This window comes from Zosterops lateralis, assembly GCF_965231275.1.
Source record: "Zosterops lateralis genome assembly, chromosome: 9".
Classification (NCBI taxonomy): domain Eukaryota; kingdom Metazoa; phylum Chordata; class Aves; order Passeriformes; family Zosteropidae; genus Zosterops; species Zosterops lateralis.
Genome location: NC_139769.1, coordinates 8,719,943 through 8,741,440, shown reverse-complemented (window position 1 = coordinate 8,741,440; position 21,498 = coordinate 8,719,943). Strand labels below are relative to the sequence as shown.

The window sequence follows — 21,498 nt, the reverse complement described above, 5'->3', positions numbered from 1 at the left end:
TAATCCTCAGAGACTTCAATTGTCTTAAATCCAATGTCACACAAAGAAGTAATTCTCTTTTCTGTGTCACCAAATATAAAGAGGAAAAAACCACAAAGAACTGCCTAATGTGTTAAAAACATAACTTAGGGCATTTTAATTAAAGAAAGCAAAATACATTTCATCCCTTATTGGCTGGCACAATGTATAAAAACTTTTAAATAACAACTTTAATATTAGTCATAAAATACAGCATGTTTTATAAAAATAGCTGTATGCACTGATATTACTGATAATGTAAAACCACTCTGAATAGGCCATGCAAAGACAACTTTGACCTTTCAACTTCCAAGTGCTTGTTGCATCTGCTACTTTATTCCTTCTCGCTCTGCTTGGGAGGGTTTTGTGCTGTCACTTGGGGAACTCCTTCTTCCCCCCTGCACACAATGCCCTGGCAAAAAGTTTCAGAAAGAGCTGACAAGTTAAGGTGCATCATGGGCAGCTCAGTGGCCCAATTTTCACAGCTTATGTTTCTGAAAGTGCTCAACATCTGTGTCCTTCTCCACGGACCTCCCTTTGGTCACTTAAAATCTTCAGCTTTTCAGCCAAAACCTTCCACGAATTATTCTTGGCTCTGTTGCACCACAGTATTGAAAGTGGAAGCAAAAATCTAGACACCCAGCCTGAGATTACTGCAGGAGGCAGTTCTGTGGCTGCAGCACCATTTTTGTACAGCTGTACATCTGCTTGTGGCATTTCTAAATTATTCACACACCAAAATTCACTGATGTTTGTCTGTTCACATTAGGAACTCCAGCTAGGACACACAAAAGGTCATGGAGAAATACAATTTTACATGAAGGAAGGTTTAGCTGAGGATAGCATTAATATAATAAACCCCCACATTAGTATTAAAAAGCTTACCTAACAGTAAATATAAACTGTTACACAAACAGTCTTCTGTTACACTGCAGTTATCAGATTTAAGATGTTCTAAGGGGACATCATGGACATCAAACTCCAGAAAATTACAAAAGAGATGGTATGAAATACATTATAGTTAAGGGCAAAGATATGCCAGATAAAAGCTCTGCTAGGCAAAGTGTGGGTTTTTCCTGATGTTTTCAAGTTTGCATTTTAAACTGTGCTCTTCTAAGAAGAAAATGAGGAAAACTTAGTGATTTATCACCTCATATAATACAGCAGCAAACTCATCTTCTGCAGTTTAAAAAAAATCAGTTGAATTATCTTAATGCACTAAATCTGACAGGCAAAAAACATCCCCATAAAAAGCTGTCCCCTTAAAGTTACGAGTCACATCACAAGCGCAAGCTCCTAATCAAAGTGTCAGAAGCAGAGCAGCTTTTATCAGCGCTGAAAATCTAAATGAGAACACAGACTGATCCCACACCCCACACAGCAGGGAAGAACTTCAGAAGGCTTTATGGGGAACCGGCTGGAAGTCGCTGGTTTCGGCGGCATGTGCCATGGCCCTGCGCCTGGCCAGGCGGGATTTGGAGGGAGGGGACAGTTTCATGGAGCACACGGCGTGGGCGCTGCTCTCCTGCTCGGCGCTCAGCTCGCTCTCGTGCTGGGACAGCTGCCGGTTCAGGGCGATGGCCTCGGCAGCAAACAGGGTCAGCTCCTTTGTGCTGCTGTTCCTGGACAGGGAGAGAAAAGGAGGAAGTAATTTCAACATAGGCACTTCACCCACTTGGCCTCACAGCAGGGTATCTATTTCCAGGCATGTTTATTTCTTCTACCAAATCACTGAGACAGCAGGCAAAATGACCGGTTAATATTTGCATTTATCCTCACTCAGAGGACCAACAATACGTGACAAAAACACTCTGGGATTTTGGAAACAGCCACAGTTCTACTCCTCCTTCTGGCAAGGACTTCTGATTATAAACCCAGGAAGCCACCTGAGATGCCACCCTTAATTTCTGCCTGTTCTCAGAGGATGTGCATATGGGTCATTCTGCTGTCCTTCTCCAGAGAACTGCACCTGTGGCTTAAGGAAATGCACTTCTGATGGGAGAACCACCTGGAATCACCAGCAGCAGACACAGAGATAGAAAGAGATGTGTGACTCAGGCTCTCTGGCATATAGAATCTCCCATCAAATCACCTCCAATGAGGCTTGCCCTGCTCACAATAAATGGATATTTTGAGTGCCACCAACTACAATGAAAGTCAGATCCAAGTCTGTGTTTATGGTGATTATTCACCCATCAGAAAGCAGTCTCTTTGGGTAACACACGCCTTTATGCCTTTTTCTCCCCCTCCTGGGCAGCAAGCTGACAAAACCATCATTATTTCCTGCCTAAGATTAACACTGCACTGCAGGAATTCCCTCTAATGCTTTTCTCACAAACAAGCAAGATTAGATCATAAAGAAAATTCAGAGTTTTAATATTTCTGATGCTCTTAACAAAATTAGTGTGGGACATTTATGAAGCTCCATTCTCAGCCAGGAATGTTACCTCCTAATTTGTCAACTCCTCTCTCCCACCCATTCTTTCAGTAATTATTCCTGGCCAAGTTTACAGATGTTTAGAAAATAAACCCTACCTTTGAAGAACTTGAGGCGTGGGCAATCCCCTTTCAGGAGCCTGCTAGAAGAAGCAGTTAAGAGAAATTAGTTACATATTAGCAGCTGGGAACCAAACTTTCCCAAGAGTGACAAAAACCAATGACTCCCCCAAATCTTTACAATAAACAGATATTGCAAATAAACTAATTCACTGTGGGGTAACAAATCACTGTTTGCAAAGCATATTTCATAATCAATCTCCCCTCACAAGAAGAATTCACAGCTTGAAGGTATAAGACTACAGTTTTGGAAGCTCTCCAGAGGTCTATTGCTTCTTTCCTGAACTGGGAACTGAAACAAAAGAGGACACTGCTGTTCTTTTATAACAGTATTTACCAGCATTCTGCATTACTGTATTAGCACAATAATTTGTGTACTGCAGTGTTTGCTATTCACAAGAAAGCCATTTAAAATACACAAAGCAATAATTAAACAAAACAAACACTTAAAGGCTGACATATTCATCCAAATATTTACCACACAGAAAAAAATAAAGCCACTGTGTATCATTTAATTAATCAAGATACAAGCACTGAAACACACAAGGACTCTAATAAAAGGTTCAGAGACAGGGAACACTTGTTTGTCACTTTGGAAGAAGAATAACTCTTAATATAAAGGGGGATACATACTCCTTGAACCCATGAATGTTGCAAAACTTGAGCAGCACTGAGTCGTTCTTTGGCATCACAAACCAGCAGCTTTGAGATGAGATCTTTGGCCTCAGAGGAAATATGTGACCAGTCCTTGTCAGGAAATTCATATTTGCCTTCCTGGATGCTCTCAAAAAGCTTGTTCTAGTAAAGGAAAAATTATTCAATTGAAATACACTGCAACCAGAATGTTTCTCAGATGAGACTTCCCACTCACTTTTATCCACCCAATGTGGAGGACAACGAAAACCATCCAGTCTCCATATGTAGGCAATGGAGAGTGACAGGCAGCTCCACAGAGTGGCTCAGTGCAGCCTAAGATGGACATAATACACACTGTCTGCTGATAACACTTCCCCCCACCCCCAGAGGGCAGCTAAAATACTGTTTTTAGAAAATAAATTCAGGCCCTGCATGGCAATCCTCCCAGGGCTCAGCTTTTATCTGAGGAATTGCAGTAACTACCATAAACCAGATCAAGTATTACAGAACAAGGGAGGATTCCAGAGTGGAGAAAAGGGTGAGGAGAAGCTCTGAGATCTCACAACATGAGGAAGAAGAGGCAGTTGTCCAACCTTACTTTAGAAGCTGATATCACTCAAATTCTATACTGCCACCCTCACTTCTCAGTGACAGCTCATCCTCCCAGCTCTCTGCCAGCATCAGGCACAGCTCTCCACTGCTGACATTACAGCAAGTCCTACACCCAAAGCTCAGGGGAGAGCTGTGCTCTCCCCACACACCCAGGAAATGCACACTCACCTGGCAAACCCTGCAGACCTCTCCTCTGTCCCAGCCACAGTCTGTGCCACAGTTGCCCACGAAGGGGGGGTAACCACTGAGCATGATGTACAGGATCACCCCCAGGCTCCACAGGTCACACCTCTTGTCATAGAACGTGGCCTCCTCCATGAAGACTTCCACCACTTCAGGTGCCATGTATTCTGCTGAGCCACACTAAGAAACCAAATTCAGGGGAGGGTCACATCAAAACAAGACTCAGGTTTATCATTTTCCACTCCTTATACCAAGTGGCTTGGTGTAAAAGCAGAAATCAAGCATCAGTGAATACTGAAGTTCCTACAGTTCTTTAGCAGCACCATAATCTGTTCCACATGTCTGTGAACCTTTAATCCAAGGTCAAAATATTAATTTACATCTTTTAGGTTTTTAAATCTTATCCATTAGTTATCAGACAAGTGTATCAAGGGAATAGATTTCTCTATGACTTCTGCAGCACTGTCAGATTTTTCTTTCACAGTAAATGATAAAAGCACAGGACTGCAGTTTTTCAAACTAATGTGTATTATAAAGCCACACACTGATTACAGAGCTTGCATTCTCCTTAGCTCATTGGCTACAGGATTAAAACATGGGGAAATAAACACAAAACTAAGGTTCAAAGTGTGTCCATAGGCACACAAAAATGAGCACAAAAAGTTTCCCCATTTGACTGTGTAAGAGAGAAGCAGGACCAACGTGTCACATGCTGGCCAACAGGAGAATTAACACTGTGAGCTCCTGTGCTTTTGTGTATTGTCCTGTGACAGGGAAAGAGAGTATTTATCACACATACACTTGCTTGAAATGAACTGTCCAGCACTGGGTGTAGTGGCAATAAGCTCTTTGGAAGGTCTCCTCTGACCCCCTTATCTCCTCTGGAGGTAAGAAAAATTGGTTTACAGCAGGACAAAAAAAAGAACAAAGCCACAGTAGGTCTCTCACCGGTGTTGTTAATTCAGGAGTAGTTATTGGAGCACATGCACTACTCAGCTTCACCCCACTGCCAAGATCAAAGTCACATATTTTTACTGGTGATATCTAAAAAAAAAAAAAAAAAAAAAAAAAAAAGAGGTCAGGAAGACTGGGATCAATTCAAAATATATGAATATATGTGAAGTAGAAAACCCAGGACAGAACACGGGTCCTAGTAAGACTCAGTCTCTTACAGCCACCTTCCACTCCTCACATTCACCTGCCCTGCCCCAGCTGCACCCACACCACCAGCACCTGATCCTGCTACATTATTTTTTCATTTGGTTAGGCAAGTACACATCAGGGCACTTTGAAAATTGGTCATATAATGTGGCCTCTAAACGCTGCTTGTCCATCTGGGTACTGGCTCAGAACAGATGAGGCACTAGGGTGTCATTGCCATCCCTCTATAAGGCCAATTGGCTTTTTATCTCTTAGCCACATGTTCACAGTTTCACAGCTCAAGAAAGAATTTAGTCTCTTTCAAGCTTCAGTTCTGTTAAATTTAATTGAAGTTCATTAATGGGTTTGAAAGTTTTCAAGAAGAGAAAAGACATAAGGACTGTTTTTGGGAACCAAGTTAAAAAATGCAGTTTGGCAAGTTAAGAGACCAGAGCAGCACCTTTTCTGGAGATTCACACAGGATGTTTTCAGGCTTCAGGTCCCTGTGAGCAATACCTAAACAGAGAGTACAAATGTTCATTAGAAAGGATACTCTCCTGTTTTATTTCTCATAAATTCTCTTTAGTAGAAGGTGGCCTGGGAAATATTCTAGGTCTGAGCCTTCCTCATACATCTGCCCCTCCTAAATATAATAATTTAATTATAAAGTGCAACTGTTAAAAGTCGCTGTTGCATCCTGGTATACCTTTACCCTCCTTAACTGTACAGGACAGTCTGTCAAGCACATTAAGAACTTGCTAACACCAGAACTTTTTGTTAGCCCAGATTATGTTCCTTAAGACCATCTTATTGAGATGACTGACTTGTAGGAAAGTTTAATTCTTTCACAGTTTAATGAGATGATTTTTGTGCCTTTTACAGTAAACTTTTTCTTTCCAGATGCATCAACTGACTTGTTGAACTCCTATCAGCACAGATGGTACTTGAGACACTCTCCCCTGCAAAAAAGTCCCTGAGTTTCTAGATGAAAATACCCCTTTGGGGCACATACTCAGTGCTGAAGCAAATTAAAAATTAAAGGTTCAGTTAGAGATGCAGAAGAAAAGCTAAAGGAAAACAACCAAAGGGCTTCTTCATTTGACTCCTATCAGAATAGGCAAACCTAACAGGGAAGCACAAAGTTATCTGTGTAATCCACATGCAAGATGGTTCTCTGTTGTCAAAGATGATCTTCAAGTGCCTAAAACTACAATTTCTGGAAGTTCTATGTTTAATATGATCAAATTTAATTGGAAGGTAGAAAATGAGACGCAAAAAAATCAAATCAAATCAGCAACTTGGCTGTAATTTTACTGCAGTCCAGTCTTGATTTAGAAACTTACACTCCAAGGACACCTGGCATTACTTCAGAGTACAGGAAGGAAAATTCCACCAAACTCTAGGCAAGAGACCTTTTAATGTACTTTCTTCAGCACACACTCCACAAGGTGCGGCTTAAAATGTAACAGCAGAGGATCTTTAGATTCCCCAATCTAAAGGAATCAGTGTTCATGCTGACACAGTACACATGGCTTTGGTACAAAAAATGGCACAATGAACCCACCAAGGTGGCCTGTGCTGACATTTACAAGGCTGACCAAACCCCCAACAGTTGGCTTGGCTCACAGTGGGAAAGCCAACAATGTCTTTTTGTATTGTTGTGTGAATTCAAATGTCTGATTATGTAACATTTGATTTTGCAGTTGCACAGAGCACTCAGAAAACAACTGCCTTTAAACACCCCCCTAGTAGATTATTAGCAATAAAGCACACGCATCCCAAGTGGGTGTAAGGCAGGATTATCATCCAGCTGAGTCTTAAACTACTCCTGGCAAAAGAATTAGTTGTCCTCATTCAATTTTTTTTAAAAGCATTTAGCTATAGGACTTCACCATTAAGCTGAGCAATAAAACTGCTTTAATTTCCTGTTTACTTTAGTGTTCTGTATCCTACTTACTAATTATTTTAATGCCACTCGGAAGAACCATAAAGAGAACAATAAAATGAAAAGGGGATGTAGCTGATTCTGCAAGCCACGTCCCCACTGTCCCAGTTCACAGCAAACAACAAGAAAGCAGATTGCTGCTCTACAGCTATTTTAATCAATCACCCTCCTCTTGTTTGGGAAAAGGGGAATTAAAACTAAAAGCTGAGAGAGAACTACAGAAAGGTATTAGCTTAGTTGATGTGAAACTTCTTGAATGGGGTACCTGGACTTTCAGGTCTGTCCACTACAGCTCTGAACATCAAAAAAGAATTTTTCCACACATTCAGCTTAAGTTTCCTGTTTCTTATATGTCCCATATCTCAAAGTCAAAATCTTCTAAGTGCAGGTATTCAAGAAGCACCTTCTCTGAAGGTTTAACTTTGAATTATCACATAGACAGGCTTTGATGATTACAAAACCCCTTGATCCAAACTAAGTTTGGTTTCACATTCAAATTAACTTTTTGTAACAGTCACAACAAATGACAAGATCCACATTCCTCAGGTTTACCCCTTTTATCCTTATGCATTGCTACAATTTTTTTTTTAATGGGTTCAACTTGTTGAGGTACCAATGCTGTGATTCCAACTCATCTTATAAACAGTCCTGTGACTTAAAAGTACGGACTACAACTAAACATTCATTGAGTCAGGGCCAGTACAAAGCGATTTAGGCAGCAAATGCAAATCTGCGGAGACCTACCAGGCTAATCAGAATGGCAAAAAGGAAAAGAAAAAATGTATCAAAATAAATAACCCATAAACAGTCTCCAATTACATGCCATTCTATTCAGAGCTAGTCACTGTAACAGTAACTGAAGCTGGAAGGATAATCACAACATAGGAAAGACTTCCAAAGTATCAATCACGTTCAGCCCAAAAATATACTCTGGGAATAACCACAATGCACAGAAATTTTTGAATTTAAACCAAAGTATTTCCAAGTCAAAAAAGCAGCAGAAAAACACTAATGTAAAAAAACCCCAAAAAACCCAAAAAAACCTCTACAAACGTAACTGCTTTAAATCTAAGCAAATTCCAAAGGAATTGAGGACACCTTCAAATAAAGACTTAGGTCTCTCAATTTAACAGTGAGAGTTTAAATGTGGGGGCCAAAAGCTACTACAAACCATCAAGTCTTGTGACCAGCAGGAATTCTGAGTAATTATAAAAAAGTAACTCTGCTGACCTGAAAGATGAGGAAATTAAAATTTTATTAGATCCTTTCTGAGTAACCTTTATATGGTGGCTTGTGTAACAGGAACAGACTCTACCCTAATGTTAATAATGCTCTCTGAATGCTGATTCAGGTTTTCTTCTTGAAAAGCCTGTACCATCCTAACACTCCAGGTTACTTAAAACACTACAATATGAAAATAATATCATACAGGAAAACACTTAAATCATCTGGCATTGCTGTAACTGGAAACACTAGCAAAACCTGGCTACTTAGGGATAAATGTGCTTTATAACCTGAGTGCACAGCATTAACTAGTAAAGATGGAGGCAGCCTTCTCTCACCTTTTGTATGAAGAAAGTCCAGAGCAGAGGCAATGTCTCTCACCACTTTGCTTGCTTCTCGTTCATTGAAGTGCTTCCTCTTTTGTATATGGGCCAGGATTGAACCTGTCAGGGTAACAGGAGAAAGGGAAAACCTCAGTCTGAATGCTGAACTAATTCCAAGCATCATGAATCCGTAACCTCATTTTCACACTTTATAGCAGCCTTTTACAGCAGGCAACTTCTGTGGAGTAAAGAGGGGAATGACTAAGAAGAAAAGGCACAACTGAGCAGCTTCACCACTTAAGTGTGCTAGAACATAATTTTCAAACAGTGCAGCTGTCTAGTTTAAGCACAGCATGAGAGGCAATCACCGCCCCAGGACAGGACTGGTCTGTTTTCCACACATTGGGACAGCAGAGATTTGCCAACAGGACCAATAAAACTCAAACATCAGCTGAGGAGATACATAAACACTTCAGCAAAACCCCACCTACCCCAGGTCATGGGTGGTCATACTCAAACTCTCCTCATTTTCTATAATGTCACCACTGAAACCCTGCACTGAATGTCAAGGATACGTGTTCTGTACCTCAACACCATCAAAGTAAAAAGAGATTTGACCTTTAAATACACATCAAATTTCCCACAGACATCAAGGCAAGGCTTCTGCACTGACTTAAGGCAAAATTTGCCCAGGGATATATAGAACCTGACAAAAGACCTCTAAATTAAAACATACTGAAGGGCTGGTGGCTTGCAGGCAGAGCCTCACTGGTATCCCTTTAACAAAGAATAAAGGGAGGTTTGGGTCCTCATTTTCTTAAAGTGAATTCAATCAAGCCATGCTGTGTCAAGGGGGTGGAGGAAGGCTACTTTGGACCAGGTTATTAGATTTCAAACTCAAATATTTTCCCTTGCCAAAACCAACACCTGGTTTGCTACAGATTCCTTGGGTGCACCCAGTTCAAAGGGGTTTCCCGATGTAGTTGTTCTTTGCACTTTTGGAAAGCAGTAACAGTTCCTCAATGTTTCCAGCCCTGTGGAAAAGACCCCACACTTTGCAGGAAACAATACAGAGCCATCTGAAGTGCTCACTTCATTCAGCAGGTTTATCTGAAATTACCTTTCTGAATAGAGCTGATGTTCAAACTCTCTCAGGTAAAAATTATATCAATAAAAACATACTTTACTGACTTTATATTCAGCCCACGTAGAGAATTCTCATGAAGAAAGAATAGCAGGGCACTCCTGCCACAGTTGTTCCTACCTCTCCAGTACTCAGAGAGAAAGAATCATATAGCACCTCTCAAAATGCATTTCAGAGGTGGGAAAAAAAGAAGAAACTCCTAAACCATGAAATTTCAATCTAATCAGCTTGATTTTAACTCATTCAATTATAAAATGCAGTCAGACAAGGATACTAAAGGGACTCTGAACATCATAGTGAACTGAAAACAGATAAAACAGGAGCAGAGCTCCTTCAGTTACCACAGCTACTGGAAGGCAAAGTTGAAAATGGAAAGCCCAAATGATGCTCCAACACTGCAAGTAACAGCAGCCCCTGAGACTGGAGTTACTGAAGATTAATGTTCTCATTCTTGCCAGCCTTGCCACTCACATCAGAATCTGCAGTGCATCAGATCTGACCCTAATTCCCACTCTTTGTCTTCAAACCACACACCTAACACTTCAAATACTGGGGTCTTTTTAAGAGAAAACTAGTCTCAACCCTAGCTGAGCCTGTAAAAAACAGTAGCTAAGAGGGAAGGAGTAGCATTATTACCCTCTCAGCAGCCATGCAGGTACACAGACAACTACAGACTCACAAAGAAGAGGGTTAATTAAGGGAAGAATGTGGAGATTAAAAAAAAGACAAATGCAGATTCATCTCAATCAGGCCCTATTACAGCTAATTTGTCGGAGACATCTGTGCATTAAGACAAAGTGTTATGGGAAAACAAAATAAAAAGATGCAGCAATTTTGAGAAAAGTTAAACAAAAGTTTTTACTCAAGAAATACACACATCCATCTCTTTCAAAAAATAGTTCGGCATCTATGCGGAAAGAATTTTTATTTCCTGCACATACAGTTTGCTCCTGGAAACCTTCTTGACCAGAGACAATAGATGATGTTCTCTGGGCAGCAGGATACTCCAGCAGCTCAGTTTTCCTTTGAAGGGTTGGCCACATTAAGTCCTGGTTTTGCAAAGCCATGCAATTAGTGTGTACTGTAATTATACTGCATGCAGACAAACATGAGAAAGTCCATAAAGTGCTTGCTGCAGCTTTCTCTTTCCCCAGGTGAGTGGGAAGTGCTGGAGCCCAGTGCCCACTCAGGCTCACTTGATGTGCTCCCAAACACTCACAAGCACAACTGGTTCTCAAGAGCAGCAACCCCAGGCACAGGCAAGAGGCTTTTCCTAACAGAGTTCCCTTGGTTCCAGGAAATGAAGTCAATCCTACATCAGGGAAAACTCTGCCAGAGTATAGAGATGCTGCACTAGGATCATGCACAACATCTGACATCCTGTGTGTCTCCCCTTGCCTGAAGGTGCTGTGACCCACTGACTGTATTTCAAACTTGCCATTGTAATAGAGCTGACATTTCCATCACTCAGCCACAGAAAGAGATTGCAAATGCATGACCAAACCCATCAATACTCAAGAGTAACCATGCTTCAAGCTGTGTATAATACTTCCTCTACTTCTTGTCTTGAAATTCTCAACCATTTAAAATAAGTTTTTCAATTACTACTTTAAAACAGAGGCAAATATAGGAGCAAAAATGATTCAGTGAGCAAAGGCAGAGTTTCTGCACAGTACCTCCTCGCAGCTTCTCAAAGACCAGGTAGTATCTTGTGTCATCTTCATAAAATTCTATTAACTCCAAAATGTTCCTTTAAAAAAAGAAACAAAAAAGAAGGGAATAAAAGAAACAAGCATGGAGTGTACACACAGCAATTAAGAATTTCAGCATGGATAACTAGGAAGTGCCAGAAGTAAACAAAAATATAATTTCTGCTTAAACAAGTTGCTTTGGTTGCCTGTGGCATTAAAAACACATTTTCAACTCACACTGAAATTTCAACATGGGAAACAGGCCAAAAACCACACTCAGAGAGGATGGTGAGAGCTCTGCTACTGCTCAATTGACAGGAAGATAACTGGTAGTAGGTTGTACTTAATAATTAAAAACACTGCATTTGTGCTGAAGGCAGAAATAAAGAAAAAATTATTAAACTGGTGTTCTTTCTCTCTGGAAATCACAAAGCAAAATACACAGGGCTCAAAGGAGACAGGCATCTGCCAGCAAGATATTAAATCCAGCTCTTTAGTTGCCATTTTTAGACTAACTCCTGCTTAGCTCATGTAAATTCTTTGCAGCACAAATACGCCAGGTTGCTTTGAAAATGTCAAACGTGTAAGTCAGAATTTTTTTACATTTAATGGTATACCCAACCCCCAAAATCCTGCATGTGGTCGTGTGAGCTTGAGTTTTTCATCAGTTGTGTACTGGATGACCATTTACTCTTAACCTCAGAAAAGAAGAAAGACATGGTCTGCTCCTCTACAGCACAGCATGAACCCAGGAGTTTGGTAAACAAGTTGGTTTTAAAGTTATTTCTGTATGTTATATTAAGCATTTGATTGAAAATTTCAATATAAGCTGTACAGATGTAATATATATACTATCTGTTGTATATACATTCTAGACTAACAAAGACATCTAAAAGAAGCTTCAGAAGTAGCTCAAACCCATCACAGAGCTCCCAGAGCAAGCTGCCAGTGCCTACACAGCTTTTCTTCCTCTTCAGACATGAGTAGCAGCTTTACAGTTGCTTCATCCTGTGGCTACATGAAGTCAGCAAACATCCAAGTGAGACCTACATTAGCTTATTGCTGATCTAAAAGTTCCAGTGCAAAAGCAGGAAGGGTGACATGAGGAGGACAAACCACACAGCAGGGAAAGGAATGGTAAGATTTCCTTTCCACAGGAGCTGGTACCATGTCAGCTTTTGCTGATGGTAAAATCACAGGGAAAAGTGTCAAAATGTTAATTTCTCATCTGGACTAAAGCCATCCATCATTGAAGCACAATCAAGCTATATTGACCTGGCTGCTAATTGAGTTATGTAACTATTAAATCTGTAAATAGTTCCCCAAAATTTCACAGGTAAAGAAGGGGAAATTCTTACTCTGAATAAGTCAAGTCTAAATTTCAAGTGGTTTTACAGAGCCTACTGCAAAGCTTCTAACCTTGTCACATATTAAAATTTGGAAATAAATAATCAAAACACTTTAAATAAACAAAGACAAGACCATACTTACTTGTTACCCTGACACTGGTACAGAGTTTCTATTTCACGAAAAACCCGACTCCGACTGTGCCCAGCACTTTTTTCAATGATCTGTGAAAAAGAGTTTTAAGAACTCATATTTGAAAAATTACTGCAGGAGCTATACACGGAGGTCTGGAATTAGGTAACTGTTCCAAGATTTGAATCTAGGGCATATCCACTGGAGAAAAACACTCCACCTTTGTTTGTTTGTTCAATTTCTCATCTACCATTTGTTTACAGAGCAGAGGGCAGAGCTCTGGAAGACATTCAGAGGACAAGAGAAATTGGGGCAGGAAGAGAAGAAAGGAACTAAATCCACATGTTACACAGCCAGTTACCACAAAATTTTTCTTGCATCATTTTAACTTTGCAACGTGCAGAACAGGATATCCTCTTGAGTTCTACCAAAAATAGATTTGAGTCACATCAGACATTGAACAGTTAAAAAGAAGAGATTTGTCCTTAGAGGCATTTAAGCAAAAAGTGCCAAATTCACCACAAAATGCGAGTTAAGTTTGTAGTGTAAACTTTATGGAGATACAATACCAGAATCTAAAGAAAACATACATTTGATATCAGAGCCATCGGAAGTCACCTTCCCTAACATGATTCTCAGGTTGAAAGAAGACAAGAACAAGGGCTTTCCACAGAGGCTGAGCCTGAATGATTGTTGCATAAACTGAAAGCTCATGACATTACCAAAACATCACCACCATCTGTAGCCAGGACTGGTTTCTTATTTCTGGAGCCTGAGTCCTCTGGTGCAGAACAGGCAACCATTTACCAGCACTCCACAGCTCTGTGTACCTAATCACATCCAATTCCCAATGCAGAGCTTTGTTCATTTCAACCTTTCAACTTCAGCAATTTTACAAAGTACAGATAAAATTCCAGCATCTATAGAACTACATTTTTAAAAGGGCTTAAAATTTTGTGCCTATTTTTGAATAGACTCAAACATAAAGCTTCCCTATTGTTATTATTTGTGTTTGTAATTAAATGAGGGACTCAGGATAATAATAAATTAGTAAATGAGCCCTCAAGCTTCTCAGTGATGTTAAGGAAAAAAGATTAACGTCTATCAAAAAATAAAGACAGCTTTACATGAGCACTGGCAGCACCCGATGCTCTCTGAACTTGGAGCAGCACCCAAAAGTTTGCACTATTTGGGAGGCCATGCTGTATAATGACTCAGCCTCTTCTTTCACAAGAAGAGACAAAGGTAGACAACAACCAAAGCAGGGCATGAGATGAAAGCTTGCCCTGAGATCCAACCAGAGTGATTTACTGTCTGTGATTTCTACCTGCAGCTGACACACCAGCTCACTCACACAACACTTAAGGTGACAGGTTTTCTCAACAGTTTTAAAACAAGCTCATCTCAAGCATCAAAAATTTCCTCGAATGATTTGCTATTACCCACTCTATTGCAGGTTTTCCTGAGATACTCAGAGGAGGAAGACACATCACAGACAGAAGTGATGCTGATTTTATTCTCTACTTACTTTCACTGCATATTCTTTCCCAGTTTGGAGACTGACAGCACCCTGAACTTTAGCATGTGCTCCCTCCCCAAGCAGCTCATCAGTCAGCTTGTACAAATCTGCCAAAGAAATCCAGAAGAAAGGACACATCCATCAAAGTGAATTTTGAAAGAGAAAGCTATTTTGATGGATAACATCAAGACAAGCTCTTTATTTGATAAGCATCCCTCAAATTTATGTAATATTAAAGCAGACATGCCAGTCTTAACTACGCTTCCTTTTTCACCTCTCTCTTTCAAGTTCCAGAAAAATTAGAATTAAGCTTTATGACAGCATCAAAATTACCCATTTGTTCACACTAGAAATGTTTTATATCTCAGCAATCATTAGGATCTTAGCCACCTTCCCTGTCTTTGTGTAAAACTCAGATTTATTTTTTTTCAGGTGGAAAACAATTAACTCTTTGCTCAGAAAATGCCTACCATACATAATCTACTTGCAGAAATGGTGTTTTAAGTATAACAAACCTGAAGATTTAAACCTAGAATGCTACTACCATCTTTATTTGAAGTGTACCTTCCACTGCTACTTGCCCACTAAGAAGTTTTACACTGCTCAGTTTTCTCACTGAACTATATTTTACTTACAAAACTTCACAGTATTTGTGCACACATTTATTCAATCAAAACATTTTGACACCAGTGCTGTTCCTACCAAAAAATGCACTGTTTAGCTATGAAAATAGAAAAGCAGCAGAAGCAAAGCAGACTGTAACAATTAAAAGCTTTTAACTTGTCACCAACCTTCAAACTTCCCAGGGACCTGATCTGTGGCTCTGGTTCTTTTTTTCTTTTTCCTTTTCCCACTGTCTGCTATGGGGACAGGCTGACTGATGACCATCTCTGTGTGGCAGAACATAGAGGTGACTTTAACAATCAATTACTCTAGCAGAAAATGCACATGCTCTTGTGTGTTTATGTTCTTATCTATCCAAAAGTTTCTCTGCTTTTCATCATCACAGGCTGTCACCCCTTTTTCAAATATCAGAGTAAACCTAAAAAGGCAATTTGGGTGCAAATTAATAGCTGGGGGAGAGGTTGATAAATAAATGTAAAAATAGGAGGGAACAATAATGCATCTATATTGAATCTTTATCTCACAGCACAGTAAGGCAAAGCACAGAAATAACCCACAGCAGAACACATGATGATAGCAGACAGCACTTGCAGCCCTCACAAGGGCACTCCTCTCTGAGCTATTCTACTGTTCTACAAAGACATTATTTTTTTTTTTCAAATCAGCTCAAGAAAATGAGCCTCAAAAACAGCAGGAAGGTGTGGGGAAGTTTCAAACCACTCAGTGAAACAAAGCAGCCACAGGAGTAAAGGTATTACAGGAGCAATCTAGGTCAGTTGATGCTGCCAAAAGGCCATAAAGAAAACCATTTCTCACAGAACCATAATGTACCTTTCTAAAGCACAGATCAGTGGGTAATTTATGCTCCAAAGCAAGAAGTGTTTATGGCACTTAGATTTTTTTTTCCCCTCCATTACTAGCTGCAGATACTACAACAGCTTAGTCAGAGATAACAATTCACTGATGCAAAGTAATATGGCTGAAAAAAGCAGCTGCATATTGTTCTTGAAGGCTTAAATAAAGACTGCCATATTTGTAGAGCTAACCTATCTCCAAAAAGTTAAATGATTCCACACTGAGACACTTCACACCAGTCATATCCAGCTGAGTTTGCCTCAACACCTTAAAATCACAGCTGAAGGTCTTCAAGGCAGTAGCTAAGTGCACCTAAGACATTTTACAGCCAGGAGGAATTCTGACTAAATTCACTTTTACTGATCTTGTACTACAGAAAAAGCTAAACCAATAGAAATAGTGTAATTAGGAGAACACTGGTAATGAATGAGCAAGTCCCAAAAACATCTGTCAATTCTCTTTTAACAGAGATTGTGAAGAGCAGTTTTTTTGCCTTTCACTGTTTCTAAAGTACTCAAAACATGGGAGAAGCTCCAAGGCAGAAAATATTCCACAACAATCTACCAATACGTGATATACTTCTTCTTTGCTCCATTACATTTTTCTTATTCTTATCTGTCAGAAATAGCTACTGTGAATGTCACTTAGAACCCACATGTCTGAAAATCTAGGACAAGTGTTATTTTCAAAGTCCTGTCTCCTTAACAACTTAGTGAAACACTTAAACATATATCACTCAAAACCTCAAAACAATAGTAAACCCTCATTTTCAAGTCTTAGGCAAAATGTGTTCAGAAATCATCATGATGGATGTTATATGTGACTTCTTAAATATAGTAATATAAAGCACATTTTACCAATTTCTGAAGAAATAACTCAAACTGACACACATACAGCTTCAAATTTTAACACAACGAGAAGGTGAGCATTTGGCAGTTAATTCCAGCTCTCCTCTTTTTCAATTCAACCTGCATCAGGAGTTATTCAGAACTTGGACTGAAACAACTCACATGAAGCTGTCCAGAGACAGGGCTGCTCTGCTTGAAGGTGGTGCTTGATTTCACAAGGTGTCAAACAAGTAACTTTAATGACCTGACCTTCTACAGGTCATAACTAGGCAGATTTTATTCCATTTTGAATATCAGTTTCAGAGCTTGAAACAGACTAAAAATCAGCAAAACCTCCAGAATGTGAATCCTGTCTCTTAGTACAGCTGACACAACCAGCTTCACAACCAGCTCCTGCACTCTACCACCTGGCTCTGATATTTACAGTCAGCTGTTTATTAACTCACTACATTATTTCAATTCCCTTTAGTGTGACTCAATTCCTAAATTACAGAGAATTGCTTCCCTGAAAACAGGAAGTTCACTAGTCATGTATACAGAAACCAAATTGCTGAAAAGTTGGCATTTTTTTAACCTATAGTCTTGACTAAATTTGCCATCACACTAAACCATCAAACGGTTGTATTAGATTCTTATTACTACTCTGGTCTGCTATTTCACATCATTGTGCAGCTCACTTTTATCAACACAGCTTATCCTTTAAAGGTATCACAGCTTCATTCTCATTACTAATTTTGTTATAATGAACCAGTACTTAAGTAACAGCTGCTACTACAAGAAAATGCCTTCAATCCAGCTAAACACTTTGGGGATTTTTCAAGCTTTCAAAGAAATGCCTTTTTTTTTTCTGCAACTGTACAACCAAAAGAGTTTCTGGTGACACTGAAGGACAGTGTGCCTCAACCATCCAAGCAAGGCTGAGTTGTTCTGCATATTGCAGGAGTGCTTCTGGTGACAGGGACACTGAGGGTTCTGAGGTGGCTCACCCTGCCAGACACAGAGCTCAGGGACTGGATGGACTGCTCTGGAGGGAAATGGCCTCCGGACACATCAGATCCAACATGAGTGTCTTCAAATTCTCATCTGTCCTTCTCCAGCCAGGTTAGGATTATTACTCACAAGGTAATGATACCAGTAAAATCCACACTGTAACTAAAATGAGAGCAGGTTTCTGTCTTAGCTGTGATTTTGTTGAAGCCCCTGAATTTTATTATCATCATCATCATAACTCAGTGCTAAGGCAATATTTAACACACACATTATTCAGAGCCTGTGTGGGAAGGCAGTTACAGCCTCTCTTTCGTTATAAAGAAAACTTGCAAACAAAGCCAAGAGAAGAAAGGGAACAATTACCACAAGTTTCACTTCATTCAGACTTCAAGTCATCTTTCATCTTACTTCCTAACACTCCATATATGAACATGCCAAAATCCACTACCCAGACCTTAACTCCCCTCTCATTCTAATCTGCTTCCCAAAGGAAGGAAGAGAATATTTGGAAAACAAGCACATGTATGTAACAGGAAGCACTTGGAAAATACAGAGGAGGTACTTTTTTATTTTAAGAAGAAAATACCTTGTTTGTGCGTTTGAACCCAGTGGAAGAAAGTTGAGTCCAGGTACCACCACCTGCTACAAAACTGGATCTTTCTTGAGCCAAGTTGTTCTGGAGCTGAAGAGAAACACCACCAGATGACCACTCAGAAATCACGAAAATGTTTTTCAACACACTTAGGTAGTGCCCACAACCTAAAAACATTGCAAAGACCTGTTCTGCTGGGCTTCATGTGAATACACAGCAAAATCACACCTCTACAATTTCACTGGAACAAAATGAAAACAGATTTCAGTCCAGTTTTCTTCCCAGCTCAGTGTCTCACGTTGTTCCTGGACCCCGCCTTCTCCATCAACACTGATTCCTGTAGATGTGGCTCATAATGAAACTGGACACACTCAGCTGGTGCTGATTCTACAAAACCCATCTAGTTGTAGGAAGCTCAGAACAACCCAAGCTGCCTTTATAAAGCAACTACGTAATGATAAATTGTGCTTGTAATGTTACACATCAAGAGAGATACAATTTTGAAGAGAAAGAATGTGCAATGATGTATGACAGTCCTGTGTCAAATCAGAGAGATTGTTTTATATTCATTCTGTATTAAGTATGTTAATTTCAAATTGTAAGAAGTGAATACTCTTCAAAGTATTGTTTGCACTGGTTTGCCACAATTCATTCTTAGCTGTCAGAGTCACCTTCTCATTCCACCTAAAATACAACTTTTAGTTTCATTTAATCTGAGTTATCCATGAAGGGAGAGGAACTTAAAAACATTCCAGCATCTTCTTAATAATATACAAGAGCATTAACATTTTCAAATGAACACCCGAAAGTTCACAGGAAGCCCAAGCAATCCAATTTCACGAAAGAGCAAGTGTGACAAGAGTTATTGATCCAGCCTTATCAGGTATTACTGTAACAGCTCACAGAGTGTCACAGCTGACACCACCTGCCTGAAACCCTTCATGCTGGGGAAAAGGTTACAGCAACCTTTCTCTTTACGTCCATGCTTCCCCCTGCCATTCCCTCTGTCACACTTGCAGAAGATCAGTGTCACTTTATCTCCTGCTTGCCCAATTTGCAGAGTCAGTTTTTAGTACTCTCAGCTAACACTTCCCTTGCAAACTAAGTGGGGGTTTGCTGGGGTTACGAGTCAAACCCTCCAGCAATGGGTGGATCTCACTTTTCAGGACAGCACACCAAGAACAAACAGAATATTTAATATTTAATGCTATTGACCACTGGCAGATTGTTCATATTTAAGACTTACCATCACAGGGCAGTGAGAACTTAGCAGCAAAGTTATTTTAAACTCCATCACACACGTTCTAAATGAGAAAACTCCTAGCAATTGACTCAACTAGCTAAAGGTTCTCCAACCTCTAGAGCACTTTTAAATTAAGGAGATATCCAACATAAGTAGGTTTTGAGGGCCCCTTACTAAACAGCAAGCTGTTTACTCTGTTCTGCATCTGATGGCATGAACAACTCTCAGAAGACTGTCTCTGCATCACCAAGTAGCTCCTCTAATCCTCCTCAGCTCCCTTGCTAATGTAAACCAAAGAGAAAAACTTCCTACAAGACAACTTTTCATTTCATGCAGACAAAGACAAACATTTCCTGCTCTTGCTCCACACTCCACAAACAATCAAACAGATAATCATATTTGTCGCCGGAAACAAAAGCTACACAATATACACCAACATAAGCAAGCAGCCTTGTTAGGAGATGCTAATCTAACTTAATGTTTTTCTAAACTTTGAAGCAAGACTGATTTTTCTTTATTCTCCCTCTCTGTGCTTTCAACTCTAAGTCATTAAACTCCACTGCACTGTCATATCTGATGTCACATAAAATTTGTACCAGTGTTCTAACATTTGCTACCAGGAAGGTACTAGAAGGAAAGCAGAAATTCCTCACAGCAGCAAGTACTTTTTTTGAAAGCACTACAGAGTACTGGTACCATGAAATAATGTCATAGAAGCATTTTGGTTAAAAAAAAAGAACTTTAAAGATCCAAGAAAGGTTCAAACACACGAGGCACACCACTTTACCTGGAAAGCTGCCAGTACAAAGCACCTTTAGAACTGAAGTGAAAGAGGTTCAGCTCTGCAGGAGCGTTTTGCCTTGCTTTCATCCAGCACCTGGGAGGCATGAAGAGGAGCCCTGTTTAGATTAAAAAAATTAAAAAAAAAAGACAAATGATAGTTCTTTGAAGTTATCAGAACATACACCAATCTTCCCAAGCCAATTGTGAGTCATAACATTGTATGACAGAGGCTTTTAGAAGAGGTCAGCTTGTAAATGGAAAAGAAAAAAGAAAAAAAAAAAGAAAAAAAAAAAGAAAAAAAAAAAAGACAGTGGCTTATTTCTCGATCTGACACTTCACAGGCAAGTGCCAGCGGTGTCAGGGAACGGGCTGGTTTTTGGCTATCACAAGCCCTGCTGATGCCAGCAGCCGAGCTGTCACCCGGGGCTGTCCCGCTGCTCCCCTTGCCGCAGAAGGTCACCCTGCTCCAACTAATGCCACAAAGTACACATTAGGCAGATTTTCATTGTTCTCGGGGTTCACAGCTCTCGTTTTATGCCACAGGGAAATCACAGGAATGAAAAGATTTCTCGTGATCACACTAAAGAGCTGGCTCATTCGCCTTTGCCTGCTTTTCCCACTCCAACAATGCCCTCAATAGCAAGCAGCTGCCACAGGAGTGCACAGACTAGCCACTCTTTATTGAAAAACGCACTATGTATGAAACAGAGCACTCTAAACCTTCGGGGAATAAATTTCCAGCTCCAGACACACGAGGAAACTCCCGCATTCCTCGGGGAGGGACCTCAGCTCCAAAGCTGCCGGCCGGAGGGCTGAGGCACCTTCCAGCCGCCCCCGAGCAGCGGGGGCTGCGGCCGCTCTCCAGCGCTCTGCCCGCCACGCTCCCGGACGAGCCGCAGGAGCTCCTGCGGCCACAGAGCGAGCCCCTGGGGCCTCCCTCCCTCCCTCCCCTCGGCTGGCCGAGCCGGGAAGAGCCGCGGCCACAGCCCCCCCTGGCCTCACCTCCACGGCGGCCGCGGGTCCCTCCTCACGGGGCGGCACCGCCCGCCCCCGCCCCGGGCGCGCGGAGAGCGGCGGGAGCGCGCCTGCGCGC

At 40.6% G+C, this 21,498-nt stretch overlaps 1 protein-coding gene across 6 annotated transcripts; it reads right to left on the bottom strand.

The window, feature by feature from the left end:
• Positions 1–108: 108 nt before the first annotated feature.
• MKNK1 (MAPK interacting serine/threonine kinase 1) lies at positions 109–21,465 on the bottom strand (the record flags this gene model as incomplete). Of its 6 annotated transcripts, none has more annotated exons than XM_083867916.1 (14): positions 109–1,640; positions 2,554–2,597; positions 3,208–3,372; positions 3,991–4,185; positions 4,954–5,049; positions 5,606–5,661; positions 8,653–8,757; positions 11,458–11,531; positions 12,964–13,043; positions 14,480–14,577; positions 15,262–15,360; positions 18,374–18,469; positions 20,410–20,499; positions 21,408–21,465. In XM_083867916.1, the coding sequence occupies 11 exons, from the start codon at positions 15,356–15,358 to the stop codon at positions 1,412–1,414; spliced, it is 1,239 nt and encodes a 412-aa protein (XP_083724042.1). In that variant the 3' UTR covers positions 109–1,411. The 6 variants fall into 6 exon arrangements, with proteins under 6 accessions (XP_083724042.1, XP_083724041.1, XP_083724045.1 ...); XM_083867915.1 differs by having other exon boundaries at positions 20,410–20,521; positions 21,408–21,463; XM_083867919.1 differs by having other exon boundaries at positions 2,554–2,594; positions 20,410–20,521; positions 21,408–21,463.
• Between the last annotated feature and the right edge of the window lie 33 nt (positions 21,466–21,498).